This window comes from Brassica napus, chromosome A5 (genome assembly GCF_020379485.1).
Source record: "Brassica napus cultivar Da-Ae chromosome A5, Da-Ae, whole genome shotgun sequence".
Classification (NCBI taxonomy): domain Eukaryota; kingdom Viridiplantae; phylum Streptophyta; class Magnoliopsida; order Brassicales; family Brassicaceae; genus Brassica; species Brassica napus.
In genome coordinates, this window is record NC_063438.1 from 24,628,219 (window position 1) to 24,656,017 (window position 27,799).

General features: G+C 34.9%; 4 protein-coding genes, 1 long non-coding RNA gene and 1 other non-coding gene across 10 annotated transcripts; 2 read left to right on the forward strand and 4 right to left on the reverse strand.

The window, feature by feature from the left end:
* Window positions 1–580: 580 nt before the first annotated feature.
* LOC125608699 (uncharacterized WD repeat-containing protein C2A9.03-like) lies at window positions 581–1,971 on the reverse strand. Its single transcript, XM_048779150.1, has 5 exons — window positions 1,962–1,971; window positions 1,725–1,851; window positions 1,545–1,650; window positions 1,356–1,442; window positions 581–1,257 (listed from the first exon to the last, which is right to left on the reverse strand). Exons 1-5 carry the CDS (start codon window positions 1,969–1,971, stop codon window positions 844–846), a joined length of 744 nt encoding a protein of 247 aa, XP_048635107.1. The 3' UTR covers window positions 581–843.
* A 1,687-nt stretch (window positions 1,972–3,658) lies between these two features.
* Window positions 3,659–4,727, forward strand: LOC125609073 (high mobility group B protein 10-like). Its single transcript, XM_048779905.1, has 4 exons — window positions 3,659–3,873; window positions 4,017–4,049; window positions 4,131–4,405; window positions 4,484–4,727. Exons 1-4 carry the CDS (start codon window positions 3,771–3,773, stop codon window positions 4,604–4,606), a joined length of 534 nt encoding a protein of 177 aa, XP_048635862.1. The 5' UTR covers window positions 3,659–3,770; the 3' UTR covers window positions 4,607–4,727.
* A 6,027-nt stretch (window positions 4,728–10,754) lies between these two features.
* On the reverse strand, window positions 10,755–13,682 carry LOC106452329 (uncharacterized WD repeat-containing protein C2A9.03-like). 2 transcript variants are annotated; one of them, XM_048779902.1, is made up of 10 exons: window positions 13,446–13,682; window positions 12,965–13,168; window positions 12,720–12,887; window positions 12,554–12,640; window positions 12,335–12,469; window positions 12,141–12,251; window positions 11,950–12,041; window positions 11,770–11,875; window positions 11,580–11,666; window positions 10,755–11,481 (listed from the first exon to the last, which is right to left on the reverse strand). In XM_048779902.1, exons 2-10 carry the CDS (start codon window positions 13,121–13,123, stop codon window positions 11,068–11,070), a joined length of 1,359 nt encoding a protein of 452 aa, XP_048635859.1. In that variant the 5' UTR covers window positions 13,124–13,168; window positions 13,446–13,682; the 3' UTR covers window positions 10,755–11,067. The 2 variants fall into 2 exon arrangements, with proteins under 2 accessions (XP_048635859.1, XP_048635860.1); XM_048779903.1 differs by having other exon boundaries at window positions 12,965–13,162; window positions 13,446–13,677.
* Window positions 13,683–14,232: 550 nt separating this feature from the next.
* On the reverse strand, window positions 14,233–14,304 carry TRNAD-GUC. The gene has a single exon. It is a non-coding gene; the product is annotated as a tRNA-Asp (tRNA).
* A 226-nt stretch (window positions 14,305–14,530) lies between these two features.
* Window positions 14,531–17,698, reverse strand: LOC106452330 (vacuolar cation/proton exchanger 2-like). The gene is made up of 13 exons (XM_048779904.1): window positions 17,337–17,698; window positions 17,024–17,110; window positions 16,702–16,947; window positions 16,555–16,622; window positions 16,441–16,469; window positions 16,164–16,360; window positions 15,884–16,099; window positions 15,662–15,796; window positions 15,475–15,591; window positions 15,334–15,387; window positions 15,125–15,241; window positions 14,922–15,015; window positions 14,531–14,806 (listed from the first exon to the last, which is right to left on the reverse strand). The coding sequence occupies exons 2-13, from the start codon at window positions 17,066–17,068 to the stop codon at window positions 14,796–14,798; spliced, it is 1,329 nt and encodes a 442-aa protein (XP_048635861.1). The 5' UTR covers window positions 17,069–17,110; window positions 17,337–17,698; the 3' UTR covers window positions 14,531–14,795.
* A 287-nt stretch (window positions 17,699–17,985) lies between these two features.
* Window positions 17,986–21,330, forward strand: LOC106418136. Of its 4 annotated transcripts, XR_007339573.1 has the most exons (8): window positions 17,986–18,427; window positions 18,550–18,650; window positions 19,018–19,553; window positions 19,699–19,946; window positions 20,032–20,534; window positions 20,630–20,746; window positions 20,816–20,880; window positions 20,990–21,330. It is a non-coding gene; the product is annotated as an uncharacterized LOC106418136 (long non-coding RNA). The 4 variants fall into 4 exon arrangements; XR_007339575.1 differs by having other exon boundaries at window positions 17,987–18,427; window positions 19,018–19,277; window positions 19,490–19,553; window positions 20,630–21,330; XR_007339574.1 differs by having other exon boundaries at window positions 18,546–18,650; window positions 20,630–21,330.
* The last annotated feature ends 6,469 nt before the right edge of the window (window positions 21,331–27,799 follow it).

Consider the following 27,799-nt stretch of genomic DNA (forward strand, 5'->3'; position numbering starts at 1 on the left):
TTTTTTGTTTCTGTTTTCAACTTGGATATATCTTATGTTGTTGCAGAAATTTGAATGAACTATTATTACTCTTTCCGTTCCAAATTAATTCATGTTTAAAAAAAAAAGTATTTTAAGAAGATATATTTTTATTAGATAATAATGTAAAATTTTAAATTTTGAAAAGAAATCGTGTTTACTGTACTTTGATGGATAAAAATTATAGAAAATATAGTTAAACACAAAATAATGCATTTATAATTAAGATCAAAAATATTTTTAATATCTGTGGAAAAATTTAAAACATACATTTTTTGAAATGGGGTAGGGAACATCATTTATTTAACACATATGTTTCTTGAATCCCATTTTTGTTGTTAGTTTTCAAGAGTTTCAACATGTTCTCCCAACATATAAAAAGCTTGTTTTGATAATCAATTTGTGAAATAACCAAAAATAAAGAGAGAATGGGTGATTTTGGTTAGTTAGTGAATTTTTGTTTTTTTCTTATATATTGGACCTAATTTCCCATTAATAATGCAATAAATGTTTTTAAGCCAACATGTAATATTTGGCAAGAATGCGTTCAAGGCAACACAAATTTTTGTGAGAAACTTTATTGATGTTTTCATAATTGAAACAACTAAGCAACACTACTTACTGTACACATCTTGAACCTTCAGAATTCACAAGGAAACAACATGCAAGCCTCCGGCAAAGGAAACAAAAAGACAGTAACTACAATAGCATTTGCATAACACATCATTTACACATTTTAAGACATCCATTATATTCTATGCTTCTCCTTTTGTATGAGCTCTCTTTTATTCCTTGGAACGTGTTGTGTATACTTCTCTTCTTCGCTTAAAGAAACGAATCAAGATAGGTGTAGTTTCTGCGCCGATGATACTCAAGGAGGCTACCATAAGTGCGGTCCCATACCCCAATGAAGAGCGCCTCTGTGTCAGGGCTGAATGATATTCCAGATATCTCTCCAAAGAAGTCGATCTCCTGCTCTGTTTCATACCCCTTTGAGACGTCATAGACGTGCACAAAGTCTGCCGGTTCGGCCATGGCCATGTATTTTCCGTCGGACGTGTAGCGGATCGACCGGATTGCTCCAAGGTTACCCTTCAGGACAGCAACAGAGTGAGATAGGTTGCGGATGTCCCATACACGGCAGGTCTTGTCTTGGTTTCCAGTTGAGAAAGTGATTCCGTCAGGATGCCACGCTGAGGCAAAGGAGTAGTCAAAATGTCCTGATAGTGTTTCCAGCGTCTGTAGATGAAGTTTTAAAGATTTGGCATTATAAAAGTGGTGACCAACCATTTGAGACTAACTTACACACTTGAGTTCAGGATCGAAAATATTTGTACCTTTCCTGTGTTGGGGTCTACTATAAGGCCCTCGGGATTGTCGCCAACAATAGCTAGTAATTTACCATTAGGACTCAATGATGCGTGCTGTTACCAACAAATGGAGGACAGAAGAACATCATTAGCCTAACTGAAACTCCGAATTATGCCAAAATAAAAGGAAAACTATGAGAGAAGCAAGGACTTTACGTTCACTGGCCAAGGAAAGGAAAAATGCTTAACAAGCTGGTATCTCTCCATGTCAAAATCTCTAACTCCACAGTCATTATTCGAGGCAGTAAAATGAAGGGCACCACTATGAACAGATGACAAAAACTAAGTTAGAAGCAGTGACTCTAACAATTTAAATGTAAACCCTTCAGCAGAAACCTGGGTTTGTTGTAGATCTCAATAGCATTGGTAATAGCATTATCATCATAAGAAGTACGAGAGCAAAAGCTGACACCAGGTCTATCAAGATGCTGAAACCAATGTGGAAAGTAGAAAGATGTTTTTCCTACAAATTTGCAAAATCACATTTTCAGGCTAAAGTCGTAAAATCATATCCCCCAAAATCATGAAATTACGCTTCCCGCAAAACCGTGAAATATTTTTTTCCCGGAAAACCATATATCATGTTTTCGCGTCAAAACCGTAAAATTATGTTTTTCCACCAAAATCGTAAAATCACATTTTTCGCCAAAACTATGTTAGAACCAAAAAATCATGATTTTTGCAAAAAATCGCAAAATTAAGTTTTTCCGTCAAAACCGTAAATCACATTTTCCTCAAAACCACAAATTACGTTTTCCCACTTTCTTGGTATAAGAATTATTCATGTCTACCACCACTAAAGAGATATTTAAAAAAAAAACATTATTCATTAAGTGGCAAAAGACTCTTATATCTTTGTTCTATATATATATGATAAATAATTATTTAAATAAACTAAAAAATATTTTTTTTATATATCCCCTTATATTAAATTTTTGAAGTTATAAATATGGTCAACTTGATAATTTTAATTATTTAAGGCACTTTACAAACAAATAAAATGATAAGGACTAAAATATAATAACTTAAGAAAATAAATCAATATATTTTAGTATAGACTGACACGTGTCAGTTACGAGGCATGTTTTAGCTATTTATTATAAGTTTAGGTATGAACTTCAAAATTTTATTTAGTTTACGAATGTTTTAGCACGTTAATATACTCTAGATATATATTTTCTCCGCTTTCATAGTGTGAATATGAATAAACCGTTTTCCCCAGTAAGAAACAGACAACAAACGAAGTTAGAAGCAGTGACAATCTAATGCGGACAGCAAAAGAAAGAGGCAAAAAACCTGGGTTTGTTGTAGATTTCAATAGCATTGGTAATAGCATTATCATCATAAGTAGTACGAGAGAAAAAGCTGACCCCAGGTCTATCAAGATGCTGAAACCAAAGTGGAAAGTAGAAATAGATGAAGCTTTGTCAATAATAATGCATATGGCTACTCAATAATCAATATATCCAGACTCTTGACTTTGCATATAAGATCTCCTTGAAATCCACCGGCAATTATTCGTCTTTTATTGCAAGTGTGCTTATATGTGTAAACTCTTCCAGCAAACTTCCATGGTGTTTCTAAGGGGCTGCTAGTTGGAGTTTGATTTATATAGATTTTGTTGATTAGAAGAGTATATATACTTGTTGAATTTGGAATGAGTTGGAGAAAATTTTGTAACAATCTATAAAAATAAATAACTCAAATATTTTTTAGAATCCAAAGGATATATGTAGTACTTTTTATGAGTTAAATAATTAAGAATACAATTCTCAATAACAGTAACTTTAATAAATTTACAGAAATATTAAAATCCAAACTTTCGAATAACAAATGATTTTTAGATTTTAGTGAGAATATGAAAATCTATAAATCAATAACACTACTATTTAAATTCTAAAAATTAATTCCACTAACACCTTCTAAATGCACCAAAAAATCAAATAAGTATACTATTTTAATGGGCCGTGTGGTTAGACAAACTCATTAACTAATCAATGGGCTTTATTAACATTATCTCACTAATCTAGTCAATGTATATAGATATGTATCTAGCCAAAAAAGGGAAACAATCTTAATTTGTATCTTTTTAGTCTTGTTAAGACTAAAACAGTCATTAACACATCAGCAATACTTATCTAATTAATTAATTACATTTATTTTTTAAATATCATTAAAGCTTTGAATGTTTACAACCACACCATAGTTAATAATTACGAAAATCTCTACATATATTTGTGTATATCAGAAACGCAAACGTAGTTGTTACACAAGCTAACATTCGGACCTTATGTTTTCTCCTTAGGTGTTAAGGAACTGATTTATTATAAAGATAATAAGGTCCTCACAAACTCTCCATTCACCAAGACAGCAAAAAAAAAGATGTCAACAGTTTCACCCTCCTCGCAACTGGTTCAGGTGGTTCCAGACAACCACAACAACACTGACGACTCCTCTGCGGAGGTCAACTACGAAGATCTTGTCCGTAAGTCATGTCTATTTGACCTTTTATTTGACATTAAGGTTCATTAGTTTCCTCACAGGTTTAAAACATTTTACAACACTCATGTTCTTGTTTTCTCTTTACTTTGTAACATGCTGAGACACCATACCTCTTATGTTTTTCAGAGGAAGCAATGGAGAGCTTGTCCCTCGAGGAAGGTATTAAAAAAAGGTTTCTCTAACTCTGTGGCTTTGTATCACTTTGCGACTTATTGAATTTCCACCTTATGGAACTTGCAGGCACTGTTGAACCGCAGATTGGGGATGTGGGAGACGGAGTCATTGATGGGACGACGTCCGAAGGTGGATACCTGGTGACGATGAAATTCGGTTCTCAAGTGCTGAAAGGAGTGCTTTACCATCATGCTAAAAGGCCCCAACAAGCCATGGGAACACCACCTTCAGGCATGCCACCAGCATCACAGCGCCGAGCTAAGAAGAAAGCCATAGAGACTACTCAAGTTGATTCTAAGAAACCCAAATTCCGCAGGAGTGGCTACAAACCTAAGAAACAGGTCACTTACTTATAGTTATCATCAAATCAAATCCTTTAACCAAGTGTTTGCTTATAATCTGATACCATTTTCTTACAGGTTTATCGAGACAAAGGAGTTATGGATGGGGAGAGGTACAGAACTGAGATCATGCTGGAGTACGAGTCTGCACATGAGTCTGATGGAGCTTCTGCTTCTGCAGCCGCCACCATGGCTCAGTAGTCTTTTATTTCTTCTGTTATGTTGTTGTCTTCTTCTTTCTTTATTACATTTCTCTTTCTTCTTTCTTTCTCTGGACAAGTTCTCTTTCTTTTATAATGAATATTTATAATGTCATTGATCAGTTTGCAGAACATGTCATGTTTATGGTTGTAGGGTTAGTAAAAGAGGTTACTAACTGCGCATTTATGTCTTTCTTGCTATTTTGATTCATGATATCCCGTTTGTTTGTTTTTTTTGTTTCTGTTTTCAACTTGGATATATCTTATGTTGTTGCAGAAATTTGAATGAACTATTATTACTCTTTCCGTTCCAAATTAATTCATGTTTTAAAAAAAAAGTATTTTAAGAAGATATATTTTTATTAGATAATAATGTAAAATTTTAAATTTTGAAAAGAAATCATGTTTACTGTACTTCGATGGATAAAAATTATAGAAAATATAGTTAAACACAAAATAATGCATTTACAATTAAGATCAAACATATTTTTAATATGTGTGGAAAAATTTAAAACATACATTTTTTGAAATGGGGTAGGGAACATCATTTATTTAACACATGTTTCTTGAATCCCATTTTTGTTGTTAGTTTTCAAGAGTTTCAACATGTTCTCCCAACATATAAAAAGCTTGTTTGATAATCAACATGTTCAATATTCAGGATAAAACGCTGCGTATCGAAAGAGGCGACAAAAGAGGCGATAAGGCGATTGGAGTTTCGACGTTCGATAACGGCATGAGTACGGCGGATCCGCCGGATTTACCATTATCTCCGGTGAGAGATGGTGCATCTATGGGGGAGGCGCAGGGTTTGGATCAAGGAGCACGGCAAGTTTTGGATCTATCGGACCTAACTCAGAATTTGACGAAGGTTTTGGGTATTACAATCTTCGACGGTGAAGGATCGAAAGATCAAGCTCCTAAGGGATTGGATAGGGAGAGGAAAGGCGATCAAAGGGATGTGAATTATGGAGGATTAAAAGGTTCGTGGGTTGGAGCGGTCCAAGGTCAAAAGGTTCTGAAGAAGTATGAAGTAGAAGTCGAGATGAAGGATGGTATTGGATCGGTAACAGTTCCGGAAGAGATAACAAAAGATGTAGCTCCTCTGTGGGATGATTTTCTCATTGGAAAATTTTTGGATGATGCTCCTCATATTGGCAAAGTTCATGCGATAATCAACAAGATATGGACGATCAACGATAAGGCTCAGAAGATAGAGGTGTTTGAGGTGAACTCTACTATGATGAAATTCAGGATTATGAATCAAGATGATAGGAGAAGGGTTCTAAGGAGAGGAATGTGGAATTTAGCTGGAGTTCCGGTGGTAGTAACAAAATGGTCTCCGGTGATAGAGAAGGAGAAGCCCCCAACGCAATCAATTCCAATGTGGGTTCATGTCAAAAATGTCCCGCTGAAGTTATTCTCGTGGCAAGGACTAAGCTTCGTGACAAGTCCAATAGGAGTGCCTGTTAGACTACACCCAGAGACAGCTCAATGTTTAAACTTGGATGTGGCAAAAATATTTGTTAAGGTGGATTTAACAAAGGATCTGCCAAGAAGGATGAACTTCAACGTTCAAGGAGAGGATGTTTTGGTGGAATATACATATCCGTGGTTGCCAACTAAGTGTGAGAAGTGTGATAAATGGGGTCACTCGGGGAAAAATTGCCAAAAAGATAAAGAAGAGATAAGGGGAGTGGAAAAGAAGGATGGATAAGGTATAACTAAAGAAAAGGAAAATGAGGAGGCTCATAAGGAGGGAATGGAAAAACAGAAAGAGTCAGAAACTAAGAGTAATCACGAAGAGAGGAGGGGATCAATCTCACCTGAGAAGGAAAATGGTGGAAAAACAAAGGAGACAGAATCAGAGGGGAATCAAAAAGGAGAAGGAAATCAAGCTGAGTGGTTAGATGTATCACCGGGGAAGGCAAGTCGATCACCGCCTAGATTTGGACAAGTTTCTATTCTTACAAAGTCTCGTTTTGAAGTTCTTTCACCGGCTGAAGATGGAGAAATAAATGAAAAAAGTAAGGAGGAAGAAGAGTTATTAGAGGGAGAGGAGTTGTTGGAGGAAGAGAAGTTATTAGAAGCTGAGGATTCTGGAGAGGAAATAGAAGAGAAAGAAGAACTGGTAGTACGACAAAAACTACCTAGAGACTCAAAGATGAATCACAGATATCTAAGAGGTAAAACGGATCAGAAAGCTCAGGATTCAAGTCCTAGCAATCTGAAGAAGAAGAAACCTCGACGTCATTAAATATGTCTGGTTTCTACTGGAATGTGAGAGGCTTTAATCAACCCTCAAAACATTTGGTGGTAGCAGAATGGGTAAGAAGGAGTGGTTTTCAGTTTGGATGTCTGATTGAAACAAGAGTAAAGGAGAAAAAAGCTAAGGGAATTATAGAGAAAGTGTTTCCGGGATGGTCATATATTACAAATTACGAGTATAGCAGGTTGGGAAGATTATGGATTGTATGGAGTCAAAGGGTGAGAGTTACTCCTTGTTTTACAAGTGCGCAACTGATTACTTGCTCTATTTTGTTGGAGGGGATGAAGGAAGAGATTTTTTGCTCCTTTGTTTACGGGTTGAATTTGGTAGAGGAGAGGAAAGAGCTTTGGAGGGATCTTAAAGATCATCAGGATTCGCCTATTATAAAAAAGGCTTCATGGATGGTTCAGGGGGATTTTAACGAGATACTTAACGGAGGGGAACATTCTGATTCGGATTCTTTTCATAATGCTTTGGGAATGCAAGATTTTCAAGAAGTGGTGAAGTATTGTTCGCTATTGGATATGTCTTATCAGGGTCCTCTCTTTACATGGTGCAATAAAAGGGAGCTTGGGGTTATATGCAAGAAGTTAGATCGCACACTGATAAATGAAGTTTGGATGCATAATTATCCTCAGTCATACTGTGTCTTTGAGGCGGGAGGCTGCTCTGATCATCATAGATGCAGGGTGATGATAAAATCTGAAATTATGAAGCCGAGAAAGCCTTTTAAGTTTGTTAATGCTCTAGTGGACATGCCTGAGTTTCTCGAAGTGGTTAATGGTTTCTGGCGAAGTACTGAACCGCTATTCATATCTACCTCAGCTCTATTCAGATTGTCAAAGAAAAGAAGTTGAAAGCGTTGAAACCTTTACTAAGAGATTTGAGTAAGGTGAAGGTGGGGGATATAAGCAAGAAGACAAAGGATGCGTATAAAGATTTGTGTGAGGCTCAAATCAAAACGCTTATAGACCCAAGTCAGAGTAATATGGAAGCTGAAGCTGCAATATATGGGAGATGGTCTTTTTTATCCAGACTAGAGGAGAAAGTGCTGAGTCAGAGGGCCAAGATACACTGGTTAGATGTGGGTGATGGAAATAACAAGAGCTTTCATAGAGCAGCGAGAGTAAGAGAAATAAGGAATGCTATAAGAGAAATAAAGAGAAGTGATGGTTCTATAGCAGATAATCAAGAGGACATAAAGAAGGAAGCAGTGGATCATTTCTTCAACTTTCTGACTCATGTCCCAACGGACTATAGTGGAAAGAGTGTAGAAGATCTGAGGCTACTACTGAATTATGAATGCACTGGAGAGGATAGGAACATGCTAACAGGAGTGGTGACAGTGGAAGAAGTGAGGAAAGTATTATTCTCCATGGCAGCGGACAAATCACCAGGTCCTGACGGGTATACAAGTGAGTTTTTTAAAGCTACATGGGCGATAACAGGAAGAGACTTTGTAGTTGCCGTGCAGTCTTTCTTTGATAAAGGATTTCTACCAAAAGGTATTAATTCAACGATTCTGGCGCTTATTCCGAAGAACACTGAAGCTGTAAGCATGAAAGACTACAGGCCTATTTCATGTTGTAATGTCATTTATAAGGTCATATCAAAGATTCTGGCAAACCGTATGAAGAAACTGCTTCCTCTGTTTATATCTCTGAACCAGTCAGCTTTCGTCAAAGATAGACTGCTCATGGAGAATGTATTGCTTGCCTCTGAATTAGTGAAGAGTTATCACAAAGAGACTGTGACTGAGCGATGTGCAGTAAAGGTGGATATTTCTAAAGCATTTGATTCAGTGCAGTGGGATTTTTTGCTGAAGGTTCTTGAAGCTATGAATCTACCTGAAAAGTTTATCCTTTGGATCAAAAGGTGTATTGAGATGGCATCTTTCTCTATTCAGATTAATGGCGAGTTGGCGGGATATTTCAATAGCAAGAGGGGTTTGCGTCAAGGCTGTGCACTATCTCCATACCTATTCGTGATAAGCATGCAAGTTTTGTCAAAACTTCTTGATAAAGCTGCAAAGGAAAAGCAAATAGGTTACCACCCGTATTGTAAAGAGTTGAACCTGACTCACATTTGCTTTGCGGATGATGTATTGGTGTTCTCAGATGGAAAGAAGAGATCTATTGAAGGCATTTTGGCGGTTTTTAAAGAATTTGCGAGAATGTCGGGGCTTAATATCAGTTTAGAGAAGTCTACTCTATATCTGGCTGGAGTTAAAGCAGAGGATAGTGCTTCTATACTGGATCAATTCCCTTTTGAAGCAGGCTCTCTTCCGGTAAGATATCTCGGCTTACCTCTATTAACTAAAAGAATGACGGTGCGAGACTATAGTCCTCTTATATCTAGAATAAGAGCTCGGGTATCTTCCTGGACTGCAAGGCATCTCACCTTTGCGGGTCGTCTGCAGTTGATTGGTTCCGTCTTATATAGCATCATCAATTTCTGGATGGCAGCGTTCCGTTTGCCAAATATGTGTATACAGGAAATTAATAGTATATGCTCTGCGTTCCTCTGGTCTGGCCCGGCACTGTTAGCTCAGAAAGCAAAGATTGCATGGATAGACGTATGTAAACCGAAAGAAGAGGGAGGATTAGGTTTGAGAAATCTTTTGGAAGCAAATAGAGTCTCTTGTTTGAAGCTGATTGGGAGAATTTTGACTGCAAGATCATCTTTATGGGTGCAGTGGATTTGGAAGTATCTTATACGTAAAGGATCGTTCTGGAGTGTGAAGGAGAAGAGTAGTCTTGGATCATGGATGTGGAAGAAGTTATTACAGCTCAGACCGCTGGCTCTGCAGCTAACTAAAGTGGAGATTAACAGTGGTTCTACTACATCTTTTTGGTTTGAAAGATGGTCCCAATTGGGTAAATTGATTGAATTAACTGGAGAGAGAGGGTGTCTCATGCTTGGCATACCTATAAATTCTACAGTTGAGAGGGTTGTTCAGACATACAGAGCTAGGGATCACAGAGACCCTGTTTCCCGACAAATAGAGCAGGAAATTATGGCTTTGCGAAACCGAGGCCTTAATCAGATGGAAGATGTATGTCTGTGGAAAAGGGAGACAGGCTACTATAAGGAAGGCTTCCTCACGTCTCAAACATGGGAGCTGATCAGAATTAAATCGCCAAGAGTGATGTGGCACAAAGGCATTTGGTTCCAGGAAGGTACTCCTAAATTCTCCTTCATAACATGGCTTGCAGTTCATGATAGGCTAGCAACGGGTGATAGGATTCTTCGCTGGAATCCTAGAGCCATATCATCCTGCTGGCTATGTAACTCGGCAACTGAATCTAGAGACCATTTATTCTTTGAGTGTCTTTACTCTAGAGAAGTTTGGTATGGAACTATTGGTGATTTGGCGGGCAATAGAAGTCTACATAGATGGTCTCAGATCATTCAGTTCTTGGCAAATGGTCTACATGAGAGAAATCTGACATTTCTACTGAGGTATAGCTTCCAAGTAGTGCTATATGCAGTTTGGCATGAGAGAAATGTGAGAAGGGTTGGTGAAACATCTCAGCCAGCAGCTTGTTTGATTGCAAGATTAGACAAGTTGGTTAGGAATAGAATCACATCATTGAGAAGGAAAAATAGCAGAAAGTATGAGAAGACCATGGAAGTGTGGTTTGGAAGAAGATAGAGTTTGAGTTTATGAAATTTTTTAAAGTTTAATCTATAAGTCTGGTGTATAGAAAAGGAAGCAGTTTTTTCTGTAAACAGGTTTTTTTGATTTGAATAAATTTAAAATTCTTTCAAAAAAAGAAATAACCAAAAATAAAGAAAGGATGGGTGATTTTGGTTAGTTAGTGAATTTTTGTTTTTTTCTTGTATATTGGACCTAATTTCCCATTAATAATGCAATGAATGTTTTTAAGCCAACATGTCATATTTGGCAAGAATGCGTTCAAGGCAACACAATTTTTTGTGAGAAACTTCATGTTTTCATAATTGAAACAACTAACCAACACTACTTACTGTACACATCTTGAACCTTCAGAATTCACAAGGAAACAACATGCAAGCCGCCGGCAAAGGAAACAAAAAGACAGTAACTACAATAGCATTTGCATAACACATCATTTACACCTTTTAAGACATCCATTATATTCTATGCTTCTGCTTTTGTATGAGCTCTCTTTTATTCCTTGGAACGGGTTGTGTATACTTCTCTTCTTCGCTTAAAGAAACGAATCAAGATAGGTGTAGTTTCTGCGCCGATGATACTCAAGGAGGCTACCATAAGTGCGGTCCCATACCCCAATGAAGAGCGCCTCTGTGTCAGGGCTGAATGATATTCCAGATATCTCTCCAAAGAAGTCGATCTCCTGCTCTGTTTCATACCCCTTTGAGACGTCATAGACGTGCACAAAGTCTGCCGGTTCGGCCATGGCCATGTATTTTCCATCGGACGTGTAGCGGATCGACCGGATTGCTCCAAGGTTACCCTTCAAGACAGTAACGGAGTGAGATAGGTTGCGGATGTCCCATACACGGCAGGTCTTGTCTTGGTTTCCAGTTGAGAAAGTGATTCCGTCAGGATGCCACGCTGAGGCAAAGGAGTAGTCAAAATGTCCTGATAGTGTTTCCAGCGTCTGTAGATGAAGTTTTAAAGATTTGGCATTATAAAAGTGGTGACCAACCATTTGAGACTAACTTACACACTTGAGTTCAGGATCGAAAAGATTTGTACCTTTCCTGTGTTGGGGTCTACTATAAGGCCCTCGGGATTGTCGCCAACAATAGCTAGTAATTTACCATTAGGACTCAATGATGCGTGCTGTTACCAACAAATGGAAGACAGAAGAACATCATTCGCCTAACTGAAACTTCAGAGTTATGCCAAAATAAAAGGAAAACTATGAGAGAAGCAAGGACTTTACGTTCACTGGCCAAGGAAAGGAAAAATGCTTAACAAGCTGGTATCTCTCCATGTCAAAATCTCTAACTCCACAGTCATTATTCGAGGCAGTAAAATGAAGGGCACCACTATGAACAGATGACAAAAACTAAGTTAGAAGCAGTGACTCTAATAATTTAAATGTAAACCCATCAGCAGAAACCTGGGTTTGTTGTAGATCTCAATAGCATTGGTAATAGCATTATCATCATAAGTGGTACGAGAGCAAAAGCTGACGCCAGGTCTATCAAGATGCTGAAACCAATGTGGAAAGTAGAAAGAGATGAAGCTTTTTGTCAATAATAATGCATATGACTACTAGTCAATAATCAAATATATCTAGAGACTCTTTACCTTGCATATAAGTTCTCCTTGAAAGCCACCAGCGACAAGAAAGCCGTCTTTTACAGCAAGTGTACTCACTTGAGTCTGCGTAAACCCTTCCAGCAAACTTCCAGGATGTTTCTAAATGCACCAACCAATCAAAGTTATAATACTATAGTAGCATTCTAAGTATAATAACTTCACATTCTGGTGGAAAAACAAACCTCGGATGGTGCAACATGACCGCGAACATTGAGAACTTCCTTCTTACCAGACGTTAGAGAAGAGTAATGCGTCAGCAGGAAGTTTGACATAAGATAGACGTCGTGCTTGGATGTTGCCCACACCAAGTTCCTCAACTATATGAAACCAAATCAAGATTCTTGATCAGATGGCATCTTTTCATTACTAGGAAGACTATCACCTAAGTCCAAAAAAGGAACCTGGAAGTGAAGGATAGTAGATTTGACAGATCTTGAATTACGCCAGAAGCCATAGAACTGCCCCCCTTTCTGTGTGACATTGCAAACCTGAATTGATGCATATTAATTAGAGGATGTGCTAATTAAAAAAAAAAGAGAGATGAGAGAATAAAAAAAGTTTTTTTACCTTTTCAGATGATTCTCCGGAGTTAGGGACGTTTTCATAGTTCTTGTACTGTAGTAACCTAGTTTGTCTGTATTTATCTCTAGAGATGCTAAGCCTGTCCCAAGGAATCCCCTGAATATCTTTCCCTTTCCGAGCTTGTTCTGCCGATGTGTCAGCTATTTTATTATTCTGTTAAAACCATAGAAGAACACGAGATTAGTAATAAGGTATGGGGAAAAAAAAAAAAGATCACAAAGAAACTATACGGAGTAGTCAAACTCTTCGACGTCAGAATCTGATGCACCATCACCCCGACGGAACTCGTCATCCATATCATCATTTTCCACATCTTGCATCTCATGATCATCTACATCTTCTTCCATGTACTCCCCAGCATCATCATCTCCTCTTTGGTGATTGGACATTTTTTTTATTTTTTTTTTTAGAAAGTAAACTTAAGGCACCTGCACCTGCATATGCAAAACATGAACTTACCGAAGATCAGGACAAAACACAACCATCGTAATCCAGTTCCGACACACTTTTTATAATAAAAAAAGTTCAAAATCACACGAATTCAATACAAGCATTAGAATCTGGAAAGCTAACCTATAAAACAAATCCGACAGAATTGGAGGAAAAAAAAAGAAACACATCTGAAACAATTAAATTCAACACACAAACACCCTAACAATCACATCTAAATATATATATATATAGAAGTAAATAGATGGAGGTGGTACGAACCTTAGGAGGAATCAAACCGAAACCGAATCGTCACACACTTCTTTTGTTTTCTGAGAAATCTCAGGAGCAAATCCGAAAATATAGTCCTCCTAATTTCAATTTCGGGGTCATGTTAGATAATTTAAAATAATATATCTTCAATGATGATCGAAACGGGGAAGGAGAGAGAGAGAGAGAGATTGAACAGCCAAATAAATTTATCGAAAACTTTATCGGAATCTAGTGTGTGAATTAACCCAAATGTCAATAAGTTAATAAACCAGATTTGGCTTTCAGATATTGTTTTACATGTTCACCCTTGCTTTAGATGCGTCTCCAATCTTCACACAGTTTTATTTCATGAGGGCATGTTTGTCTTTTTCAAAGAGATTATTTTTAATTAACGTTATCTTTCGGACACAGAGACATACTGTGCACTACTTTATTATCCCCAAAAAAACCCACGTCGTTTTGTTATGGTAATGGTCCCATAACTAATAATCCAGTTATTTTAATTTTTTTAAAACTCGCACTAAACAAATTCATGGTAAATATAATCAATCTCATTAAAATATAACTACTTTATTTAGATTCAACTTTCAATAACAATGTTTAATGGATTCAGCTGTGAAGGTATTGAATCAGAAAGTTAACATTTTTGTTGAGTGTTTTACTAGAATGTTCAAATTATCTACCTCTTTAAACATCTCTAGCATTCAGAAATTTCCTAATGCTTTTGCAGAAATTGATGTCCGTGGCCTTTTCAGTCATAGATACAGCCCACGGGACAAGTACACAAAAAATAATGCGCCGTTGCCGGGGATCGAACCCGGGTCACCCGCGTGACAGGCGGGAATACTTACCACTATACTACAACGACTTGGTTGATAGTTTCCACGAAACAACATTGATATCTTCCGTCAACAGATGGAGCTAGCCACCAGAACTCGGTATATATTAGTAGTTCACTTCAGTCTAATCTGAAATCAGTACGAAAACCATTTACGTGTTAACTTTTTACTAATGTACAGTACACTGGTATTCCGTATGAACTTTTTTTACTGATATAATTTTCACTATCGTTCGTAAAAATGGATAATCACAAATCACAAAGAATCAATTTCCAAACTTTTCATAAGACCATTGTAAATTAACAAAACTTGTAACTTTAAGGATATTAATTTTACTGTGGAGGGAGCCAAAAGGAGTTAACCTTTACTTATTCCAACAAAACTTCCAAAACGTTTAACTTAATTCAAGTTTATGGAAACAAGCCACATTAGAATCAGATCTACATCTTCGTGTTCATGAAATCATCAGCTTTTTAGTTAAGACCAACCTTGCTTCACAACAGACTCTCTTCCACGGTATTTATAAAGCATCTAACCAAAAAAAAAAAAAAAATACAAGAGAGCAATATGAAAAAGTCCATTAGATTGTTTTTGTTAAATGCAAAGAAACTCGTTTCAGGTATTAAAATGAACCAACCAAACTAACCTTCATGAGGATCTTCGTGTACAAAGAAACTGGCAGCTACTATCAAATAACAAAGAATGAGCATCAACCCTTTGAAGTAATTCGATGTCCCTTCCTGTGTTTACATACACAGACACAATCATCACTTATTAGTTTTCTATTTACCATTATCAAATCTAAAAGGTGACTTATTATTTTAGCCTCCAAGGACTTCTTTACCCCACCTGGAGAAAGAAAGCTACTACTATAACGGTGATGAACAGCATCGCTGTCTCAAAAAGCTGGAAGTTCAGGTCCATCTGTTCACCCATCATCCATCCAATCACCACACAAAACGGGACCTGGCCATATACAACCAGCAACAGAGATCATTGTCTCATTGAACAAGCCTCTTGTTGGCCAAAGATGATATACTTCTCTTTCAATAACATACCACAAACATGGAGATCTGGATAGAGGAACCAATAGCCACTCCCAAGGAAAGATCCTGTAGACGTCAAAACAAAGTTCAACCATGTCTCAAGACGAATAAAGAGTCTATAGATGTTACAAACCAAAGAACTACTCTGCCTACCAGTTTATCTTTCATGGCAAACATGATAGCGCCTGCATGCTCCGCTGCATTCCCAACAATAGGAAGCAATATGACACTGATAAAAGCTATCGGTATGTTCCAAGAGACCGATGCACCCTGATAAAAACAGTTACATAACTTAGTGAATGTTAAGCCAAGTTAACTAGGAAGACGCAATGTTGATTACCTCTATGGCATCAACAAGATAGCCAGAGAGAAGGGAGACCCAAGCAGTCAAGATCGAGAGCCATATGATAGCTTCCCACTTGGAGATCTCAGGATCTTCATCTTCACCACAAGCTTCTTCGTTCTGATTTGTTTCCTAGAGTTCACAAGCATATATAGAGTTACACAAACCAATTGGTTTTATATACATTAGAATGGATTATCTTGAAACAAAACAACAAACCTCTTCAAGAGGGCAATAAGAATTATTAGACTGGCTCTTTAACTGGAAGAAGAGATAAGCGGCATATGCTATAAGCATTATGCAGCTGCTGAACCTCGACAGGGCCATCTCTGATGATCCGGCATGAACCTCGCTGTGAGTGTAGTGAAGAACGGCAGGGAAGAGTATCCCCATTACAGCCATCAAAAGCAATCCTGAGTTCACAACTGCAATTCCCTGGATGCAGGAGAACAAATGTCAGAAGAGAATACAATGAAGAAGTTGGATAAGGGATCATTACTTTGTCAAAGACTTGGTCTTTCTGGTAAAACACTAGACCACCGCAGAAGAAAGCGCAGCCAAGCACAAGCAACATGTTAGACAGAATCGATCCTAGTAAAGTCAGCTGAACAACACGTATCATTCCATTTTTCAAAGCGAAGATAGATATGATTAGTTCTGTCACATTCCCGAATGTAGCATTTAGGAGTCCTCCAACTGTGAAATTTGTAATAAAATATCAAAAAAAATCATGGAACAAAGGAACTGCCTGTTAAAGAAGAACCAAGTCATCATACCAGTTGGTCCAGTGTAAAAAGCTAGTTGCCTGTTTCAAATAAACCAATACTTACACATAAGTCTCATAGACAGAACAATGGTACGGTTAAGTTTGTGCTATAATAAGTGCTTACTCTGTGGCATATCCTAGACGTTCAGCCAATGGTGTAATGCCTATTAAGCTCAGCAAGAACACCCACCCCTGAGGCCAGGGAAACAATCATTTCTTGAGGTTCAACTCTTACAACATGAAATAAAACTACTAGTATTAGTACACTTACCTTACTATCTATCATGTAGTGAACCAATATCGCTAGAGGACCGAAAGGTAACAACATATTGAGTTTGTTAGAAAAAATCACGATCTTAATACTCCTGAGAACACTGTTCTTTGGCGACTTGGTTGCGTGTTCAGGGAAACTCAGAGAAAGTGATCCTTGCTCCATCAAAGAAGCTGCTTTAGCTTGCGTGGCGTCTTCTTCTTTTCTAAATAGACTCTTGTGCTCAAGTTCATTAACCGACCCCATCTGTTACAGTAAAGCATCCTAACATTACCCCCACACATTAAACTCAGACAAGAGATAAGAATGATCTTGTGCTTACTTCAACTTGTGCTTCGATTAGAGCCGGCAATTTACAATGACTCATACCCTCTCGTGCTACCAAAACATGGACCAAGGATAATGCAACCTGGGTACAGAGGAACTTCTTGTAAGAGATCTAAGTTTCAATGACAGTTATAATATTCAAAGCCAATAAAGGCAGAGTCTTGTGGTTGTGGGTAACGGTTACTTCACATTAAGGGAAAGAATCATATAAAAGCAAGCAAAAAGATTACTTCTCTAAAACCTTAATCTAAAGCCCTTACAACAGAAAGAAAGAAACTCCATGAAAGATAAAAGGAGGAAACTTGTACCTCGAAGTCAAACAAGGGTCAGTCAGAGAAGAAGAATCGAGCAAGTTGCAGAAACCAAATCAGAGAAACAACGACTTTGAAGTTTATATCTTCTTCCTCTGATCTGCTAGAGACGAAGGAAAGGTCGAGTGTGATTTGAATTTGATAGAATAATAATAAAAGTTCATGAACGTGATTCCGTGATCTGGACGTCGGTGTAGAATCAAATCATTTGGATCTCAGATGATGCTAGTAGAGGAGAACGAGCGAGGAAGTTTCGTTCTTGTGTTCAAAGTTGAAACCTTTCAGCAGTTTGAAGAACACAAGTTTTTTTTTTTTACTGAAGAAGAAGACACATGTAACGGCGCCGTTTAGTGTTTTGTCCTAAAAAATAAATAACCCGCGAATCTTAGCATAATAAAAATGAAATTAATTAGTTTGGTTTTCGAATATTTTTTACAAATCACTGAAATGACAGGGGCAAACGTTCAATTTACTATTTATAATTTTATAGTACAATTTTTTTTGAAAAAAAAATTACCTAGTGATAAAGACATGGATTTATTTTCTTTCTTTCAAATTCAATACATGGAATGATATCTTTTCTTTTCGAACTGGCTTCATTGGAATGATTAGTTTTTCTAAAGGTAAGAGAAAAAAATCGATCTACAATGAAAATCTAACCTATACTAAAAGGGTTATATGAGCATCAGAGAAGCTGTCCACGTAGGACAATTAAATCAGCCAATCATTATGTGACATCTGTTCACTTTACCGCGTTTCATTTATTCTGTTTCCGTTTGGGCTACATTCTTTGTTATTGTTTTGGTTTATAAAGCCCAATCTTTAAAAAGCAGAGTAAGACGTATGCCTGAAACGCAGAGTTTTTAATTCTATGGTTTCATCTCATTCTCTTCTCCGCCGTTGCAATATCATACCCTAGGGTTTTGATCGAGATGCTTCATCTTCTTCCTACGGATCCAGCAATCTACCTGTTACAGATTCTTACTCTTAAAGCCCTTTTTAAATCCATCCTCCACGATGAAGCTCAACGATTTCTCACTCAATACTCTCATCTCTCTTACAAGCGGTGAAGCTCCTCCTACAAAAAGGTATGTGCTCTTCCCAGAAACATCATTCTCACAATCCTACTACATTCCCATAAACTGTTTTCTAAGAAATCAAAGTCGATAATGGCTAATTCCTCCGTCTTTCTCGCCGATTTGAAAGCTAGCCGCTGCACCTCCACCGCCCAGGTCCGTTTGCTTAGGTTCTGGGAAGATAGGAATGTTAAGCGCGACAGAGAGGGTCAACATTCTCTTCATGGACGCCAAGGTAAATCCGGCTTGACTATGTAGTTTTGTTTTGTTTTTTAATCCTTTCTCGCGTTGTTGTGTTTTGGTTATGAAACTTTCAAACCTAATAGTTCTTCACCGGAGATCAATACATTCATGTCTTCGTTATTCTCCATAAGTTTTTGTTATCTTCAAATATTTGGGATATGATCATTGTTGTGATTGTTGATTCTTTTTTACTTTTTTCGTATATTTTATTCATACCTAAAATTCAAATAGTCCGTGTAGAGACATCCATATGCTTATGTCTTTTGATTATGAAAAAGTTAACAAGCGCTTTAGTTTATTTTTAATGATTGCAATATTTATTTCATTTGTTTATGTTTCCAATTTTTCATGCTTTGCAGGCCACTCTCACCTAAGCCACCGTGAACGTCTACCGCTTAAACACATTCAGACATCTTTTCACTGTTGGTTAAGTGTACTCTGTTAGCGGCTTTGAGCTGTCCGGACTTCAAGCTGTCCGACTCTCCTGTGTCGATCCGGTTCAATATTGAGACGGGTTTGAAAGACTTAACTGACCCAGGTTCACCAATTCCTCAAGAACGTTTCAGGTTCTGCAAAGATGAGTTGCTTGGTCTAGCAAACACCAACACCCATCTTCCAGGTAACCCTATTATTTTTTTTTTGCAAATATGTCATTGATAAATCGATCCACACCGGAATCTTGGATGAGAATCAAGGTATTTTGTAATTTATATGTAAAGGCTTATATAGTTTATTTCTTAATAAACATCATCCTCACAACTCCTAATAACACCAGAAACTTCTTTTCTCATATATCCTTCTAGATATGAGTTGATTGATAAATTTGTGCAGGAGCATGGGCTAACTGAATAGTTCCTCCGTGCCTGTCCTTTTGGTATAATGCCTGATGGATCAGGTAACAATCATTAAAACCATAAACTATGTCTTAATGTATCACATTAGTATGAAACCATGTCAACTTGCAGGGTGAAAATTTTGATTCCAAGTCAATTGACCTATATTATCTTAATAATTATTTCTTCACCTTTATTTTCTTTCAGGCACCAAATTTTTTAGGTGAATCCTTAGACGTTAACGACAATAACAAGTCGGTTTACTGGAGGAGAAGAAGGAGATAGTGAGAACAAGAATGATATGACAAAGGAGGTGAAGAGCAAAAACAAGCAAGACAAGCGAAGAAGTAGAAAACTAACGAATGAGACATATTGCGGTCGCTAGGAATAGGAAGCAAATGAACGAGCATCTTCGTAACCTCAAGTCTCTTTTGTCTGGATCCTACGTTCAATGGGTATCATGATAACACATATACATCTTCATTTCGTGATTGTATTCATTATTTTAAAATATTTTTTTAATATGCATGTATATAACAGAGAGATCAAGCGTCGATCATAGGTGGAATAGAGTTTGTAAGAGAGCTTGAGCAACTTCTACAATGCCTAGAGTCACATGAGTCGTATAGGAGGAGGAGGAGGGCTCCGGGAAGAAACAGCTGAGAACGAGTCGTGCTTGGCTGATGTGGAGGTGAAGCTGCTAGAGTTTGATGCCATGATCAAGAAACTTTCAAGAAGAAGACCAGGACAACTTATTAAGACTATTGCTTTTTTGGAGGATCTTCATCTCTCTATTCTTCACACTTACATGACTACCATGGAGCAAACAGTCCTCTACTCCTTCAATGTCAAGGCAAGTTTCACCTTTGTACATTATACTCTTAGGCATTCATATATATAGTACATCCTCAAATAAAGTTTTTTACCCATATATTTGGATTGATTTAAATAAAATATGCATATATTAGTAACCTACAAGGAAAAGTGGACGTTGAAGGTTTCCTCTCAGCACAAGCTGCCATAGATGCAATTAAGGGCTCCATGTAAGTTTGTTTTCTCCAAAACACCAGAGTATTTTACACGTTTACTCTGTTACCTTAGTCACAGCAAACAATGTAATGTTTTGATGTAAACGCAGGGATCTTTACGCAGCTAACATCAAAGCTGGCTTGCAGCGTTAATGAACATACCGGTCAATCTGTTCCTCCAGGTTTGCGTTGATGCCTTCTCCGGCTCGCTGGAGAACAAACTCACTGTGAGTGGATCAGTCTCACCGTTGGATAACATCCTATTTTTGAATTTGAATTTAAGCCACTTCGTTCAGTGTATTTTTTCTGCAGAGCTAATGTGTCTGAAAATGAGAGGCGAACAGGTCTTTATGATTATCAGGTATGCTCTCTTTTGTACTTGAAACAACACCTCTAACAAACGACTGGTGAGTGTATATGGGAGTATTTTGGATGGGTTTTGTTAGATAGACTGAAAGATGTCTGTGCAGAGCCATGATCAATATTCTAAGGCAAGAAACATGGACGGATAATAGAGAAGCGGGAATATCCGAAGGATTCTTTTACATGCGTTTGGAGAAAATCTTTAGCTTAGTGGATGTCTGACTGATCAAACTTCAGAGTACGCACCAAGGGGCAAGCCTATGGAACATCCCAGATTCAATACATATCATACTTGGTGAGACAATAAGTTTAGAAGATCACAAACAAGTAACTGTTTTTAGGTGTGAGAGAGCTTCTTGAGTATGAATGTTATAATAACAAAACGGGTTGTATTGCAGCGATACTAATGTGGTTGCTCCATTCATATATTGAAATGAATTTTCAGATTGTTGTTAACTCAGTAAGATAGCTTTGTTTTCATTCGAAATAAATAAATATATTTTTGGTTTAATTCATTTTAACAGAATCTCTTTCACACATAGCCCAAATTTGATAGTACATTCAATCAAGTTTTTGCTTAAGTCGATTACGTGGAAATTCATTATATCAACAAAAATTAATAAAAAGTAAATAATTTACACATGTACTAGAAACTCAATAAATTAATATTTGATAAATAAATAAATACAATAATTAATAAAAAATTCAGTTCCAAGTTGAATATGTGCAGAATATAATTTTGGGTAAGTCCTAATCCCTTTTAGATCCGGTTTTAAATATTTCACTTATAAATAATTGAAAATTTTCATTTATCATACAGTTTCAACTTCTACCTATTTTCAACTGAAACTAACGAAAAATATAATTAAAGTTAAGCATTATTACATTTCAAAATGACATTTAAAATTAGCATTCTACATGAAAATTTCATATAATAATTTACATATTTTTGCAGAATTTTGTTTTCATGAAGGGACGTCATCATATGAAACAACATAAATTTACAGATCCTAACAATCATTTAATATTTATAAAATTTCTCACATCTCTTACTCCTATTATTTGAACTGAATGTATTAAAAACATCAAATGGTCCATATATATATTAAATAAACCATTGTACATAAAAATTGTAATTTAAAATTATAAATATTTATTTAGACATATTTTAACAAATAAAAATTAAAACATTTGATTATACTAATATGTTTATATTTTTAATATTGTCAAGACTTAAATTTAAATTTTATAGCAAAATAATTATGATAATCTATATTATTATTATTATCAGCAAGGAGAAAGTGAAGTCGTTCACGCTCTTCATGTGGTATCCATTCCCTTTTCTTCTGCAGCAAATATCCCATTAGCAGATTGAAGTCATTCAATCTAATGTATTCAAATCATGCAGTAATGTGATCTTTTTTTTTTTTTTTTTTTTTGTTTTTTTTTTGACAGCACAGTAATGTGATCAAGAACTTACATTCACCTTCCTCTTTCTATATATTTTTATGTATTTTCAAGAATTGATCAAACTTTGCAACTTATTACTTATAACATCATAAAACTCATCGAGCAATGTTTTAAAACTAATTCTAACTATCTATAGTCAAACTAAAACAAACATTAAAAAAACAAAATAATAATCTCCTATAAAACTTTTAATGATTAATAAGTACGATTTTTAAAATGAATAGTCAAATAAATATATAAATTGTTTTAGTAAAAAATATAAATATTAATATTAATTTCAGTTAAGAATAAGTTAAACATATTAAGTAATTTGTATAATTTATTTCACACCCGTAGTAAGAGAAAATGCGTTTGTATATTTTTATTTACATAATAGTTTGTAAAGAAATATTTAGTGTAAATAATATCATAGTTTTATAAAATACTAAAATAAATTAGGCTGGTTTTCAACTTTTACAAATAAAAAATATTATTTGTAAACTTAGAAAAGAATATGTTAATTAACACAATGAAACTTATATATATATATATATATATATATATTTTAAAAACAATCAACACAAGTATGAGAGTCAATCAGGAAGGAAAAAAGTTCTTCGATTGGCTCCTTTAGGTTGGGGAAGATCATCCACAATTAGAATCGCGATATGAGCGTGAAGACTACCATGAACAAATGATAACTGTCGATAAATCATTGATTCGTGAGTTATGTTGACCCATTAAAAGAAGTTGTTGATACCGCATATGGAGAAGTCAACAAACTGACAAATTCCCAGACCTCCTACACTGATAAAGCTATACTCACACCCCGTAATGAAACCATCGATGAAATCAATGCTTATACAATCTCACAGACCGACGGGGTGTCACGAGATTACTTCAGCTCAGACAGCTTTGAGATATCGGACACTACATCAGATCAAAATGATACATTATATGCCTTTGAGTATCTCAATTCATTGGAATTCTCAGGGTTGTCTTCGCACAAACTAACTATGAAAGTTGGTGCCTCAGTTATGCTTCTGCGAAACATAAATAAAAAAAATGATTATGCAATGGTACCCGTATGATCCTAACCCACATTGGCGACCGCTTATCAAGGGCAAAATTATCACTGGCTCACACATTGGAGAAGAAGTCTTGATCCCAAGGATTGTTCTTTTGTATGATGAAACAAAGTTACGTTCATATTACGTCGGCGGCAATTCCCTATCAGATTGTGTTATGCAATGCAATCAACAAAAGCCAAGGCCAAAGTTTAAAAGATGTCATCTTATATCTGCCTAAACCGGTCTTCGCTCGTGGTCAACTTTATGTGGTCCTCTCACGTGTCACAAGCAAAGCAGGATTAACAATCATCAAAAGCGAAGATTCCCACCAGCTGAAAAGCGAAGAACATAGTCTACAAAGAAATATTCAAAGGCCCCCCCCCCCCCACCCCCCCCCCCCCCCCCCCCCCCCCCCCCCAAAAAAAGTATTTTTAATTAAAATTAGTAGTTTTCACTTCCACCATTTTTCAAAAGTCTTCTGATAAAATATTCTATTCACAGATTTACAACGCCCAACATATCAACCATACGATGATACAATTAAATAAAGAAGGACTTACACAGAATTTTTACCAAGCTATGCCAGGTATGGATCTTTTTATATAAATAACCATAGCTTGGTATTTACTTAAATTTAAGTTTACTAACTTATTTTTAACCAAGTTCAGGTTATTTTTTTCTTATGGTCCATAGCGCAGCTTCTGATTTTCAAAAGACTTGATCTCTTTCTTACATTATTTATGATTACTTAGCTACTCTTTTTTTTAAAACAATTGCATAAACTCGATATTCACCAATTTTCAAAATATTTTGAAAAATACAATGCTTCCATTCCAAACAAAAACATTCGAACTTATAATCAAAAATCGAGTATCAACATACTTTTCCGCGCATCGCGCGGAGAAAGACTCTAGTATCTTTTAAAGTATAAATATTAAAGCTTGTTGATGTTAGAAATAGATTGGTTACAAAAACATGGCATGTATCCCACTATCTATTATATATTGGACCACCAATAATGATTGTCAATAAATTGATAAATTTCCCAATTGAATCGAGACAATGGATCAAGTTTCAACCCACTTGTTTATGCTGTAGTTATGATAGACCTTGAATATTTTAGAAATAAATAATTTTCTTACGTTATTTTTCTTACATATATATATTTTTATATATATATATATATATCTAATAATATAAATGTATCAGGATTATTCTGAATTTGAATTTAATTGGTTTTCTTCTTTTCTTTGTCTCTTATTTAATTTCACCAAATACTCGAAATCTAGTCATGCAAATGTTTTTTTTTTAACAAAAATTCATGCAAATGTTATAACTTATAAGCATTTCAATTTTCATAAAACGGGTCAACTGTCAGAGATCTGACCTGAACTGAAACACTATCGGGCCATCTTTGATTTGACACAAGGCAGCCCATTAGATAGATGTCGGCAGGTAATATGGACTCAATACGGGTGGGGTTACTCAGACTTAGCCTAAACCCCCAGTAGCGGTAAATTTAAACCATTCCAATTAGATTATGGGTTTCGACATAATCGTATGATTTATTTAAAATAATTCCGATTAAAAAATCATCTTCTTTTAAGAAGTTGAGAAGTATTTTTAAGTGTTGTTCAAAAAAAAAAAGTATTTTTGAGTTGAGAAGTACATTGGTTTGTTCAGCTACGTTGTTGTTTAAATACTTTATCCGATAACATTAAAATTGTAAATAAGGCCAAACACATTATATATCTAATATCTGCTTCAAATCAATGACGAATATAACGACGACCAACTTGTGAAATAAAGAGAGCTGATGTACTGAGCCAAAAAAAAAAAAAAAAAAAAAAAAAGAGCTGATGTACAGTACAGCCAACAAATTATCTACATACTAAAAGAAAATAAATTAATTTATCTTCTGAAAAATATCCTTTTAGCACTGTTTATTTGTGGACCTGTGGCTCTGTGGTGGTTTCTAACGCAAGTTGCTAAGGATGGTTAGATATCAATCTAGTAGTGTCCGTTATTAACTTATTAACACAAAATCGATGCTTTAGATATCAGATTTGCAAGAAAAGTTTAATACTATGTTGATGGTATTAACTATTAAGTATTAACATACATACTATACTAAAAGGGGATATAAGCCGTGGAGAGGTGTCCACATAGGATAGACAAATCAATCAATCAGAGAACCCGAAATTGCCATGTCATCTCATTTACCTTTCGTAAAAAATAAAAAAAACAACGCGAAGCTGAGAATCGAACCCGGGTTAGTATGATATATATATAGGACAGTTACCACTAAGCCATTGAAACATTCTTGGACACATATACAAGAACCACTAAGTATATAATCACAAACTCTTATGTACATTTACAATAATATAATTTCAACTTTCAAGACTCCGATACTTTGTTTTGTAAAAAAAAAAATAAGTAAGTGACTAAGCTAATATATTCTTAGAAAGTGTGAGAACGTTGACAAATATGAAAAAGCATAGATTTTTGTTTTCGTGACAAAGTTAAGAATTTTGTAAAAGTAAGTTTAACATATAAATTTTCGTGACAAATATGAAAAAGCATAGGAAACAATTAAAATATACTTCTCTAATGTCTTAATAAAATATTATTTAAGGGTGTAATAATTAAATATATTAATTCAATAAATTTTGTAATTTATAGACAAAACAATAACACAACAAATTTTGAAACATTTGTTTAACCTATCGATTTTTTTCATGAGAATCCAACTAAACAAGATAAAAAAAATAATTAGATTTACAAATATTTAATTACCATTTTATTCAATTTTGATTAATTTCAAATTGTCATAATGTATCTTTTTGAAGTTACAAATATGAAAAAGCATAGATTTTTGTACAATTTGACAAAACAACTCAAAACATATTTTTCTAATGTCTTAATAAAATATTATTTAAGGATGCAATAATTAAATATATTAATTCAATAAATTTTATAATTTATAGACAAAAAAATACCACAAATTTTTTTAAAACATTTGTTTAACCAATCGATTTTTTTTTCATGAGAATCCAACTAAACAATTAGATTTACAAATATTTAATTACCATTTTATTCAATTTTGATTCATTTAAAATTATAATAATGTATCTTTTTGAAGTTACAAAAAAAATAATGTTCTTTCTTTATTAAACTAACATTATATATAGATTCTATATACACAAAATAAATATAATATAACAACATAAGCTTGCTTTCCTAGATTCATATGAAAACTTTTTAAGTGATAATAAGACAAATTTGACTTTTTTTTCCACCAAAAGTTTATTATTAATTAGCATCAGTTATTTCAAGATGTTTAAGAAATGGTGGACAAAAAAATAGGATGGACATTAATGATATATGAACTATGAATAGTACTTTGTGAAGCAGACTTAGATAACATATCTGCATATCCATTTCCAGTCCTTTTTGATGCCTAAATTCAATTTCTTCAGAGTAGTTATTCCACAAGTAGATCATATGAGATATTGTTTTGATATGTAGATTTGTTTTTTCAATGTTAAGAAGATTGATAACTGTAAAAATGTCTCCTTCGAATATGATATGTCTATAACCGAGTCCCCAACATGAAACAAGTTTGTTTAAAAAGTAAATAATTTTATTTTTCTTATATTATATAATCAATATATATTATTTACTGATAATAAAAATATAGTTATTCTTCTATCACAAATATCTATGCAAATATGTGAATCAAGTACAACAATCAAACAACATAATGATTTTCATAAAGAAAATTTAAAAAGTATATTTATGTTATGTAGTCATATTTTATATTCTTTAAATAATGTAATACAATATTATATATTATTTTTTTTAGAATTGAGAAATACATATATCAGTTAGATAAATTAAGCGATAATTAAACAAATTTGATTTTTATTTTGTGAGCAAAAAGTTTATTATTAATTAGCATTACTTATTTCAAGATGTTTAAGAAATGATGGACAAAAAAATAGGATGGACATAAATGATATATGAACTATAAATAGTTTTTTTTAAAGCTGACTTAGATAACACATATGCACATCCATTTCCAGTCTTTTTTTATGCATAAATTCAATTTCTTCAGAGCACTTATTCCACAAATAGATTGTATGAGATATTGTTTTGATATTCAGATTTGTTTCTTAATTGTTAAGAAGATTGATAAGTGTAAAAATGTTTCATTCGAATATGATATGTCTATAACCGAGTCCCCAACATGAGACAAGTTTGTTAAAAAGTAAATAATTTCATTTTTCTTATATTATATAATAAATATATATTATTTACTGATAATAAAAATATAGTTATTCATCTATCACAAATATCTATGCAAATATGTGAATTAAGTACAACAATCAAACA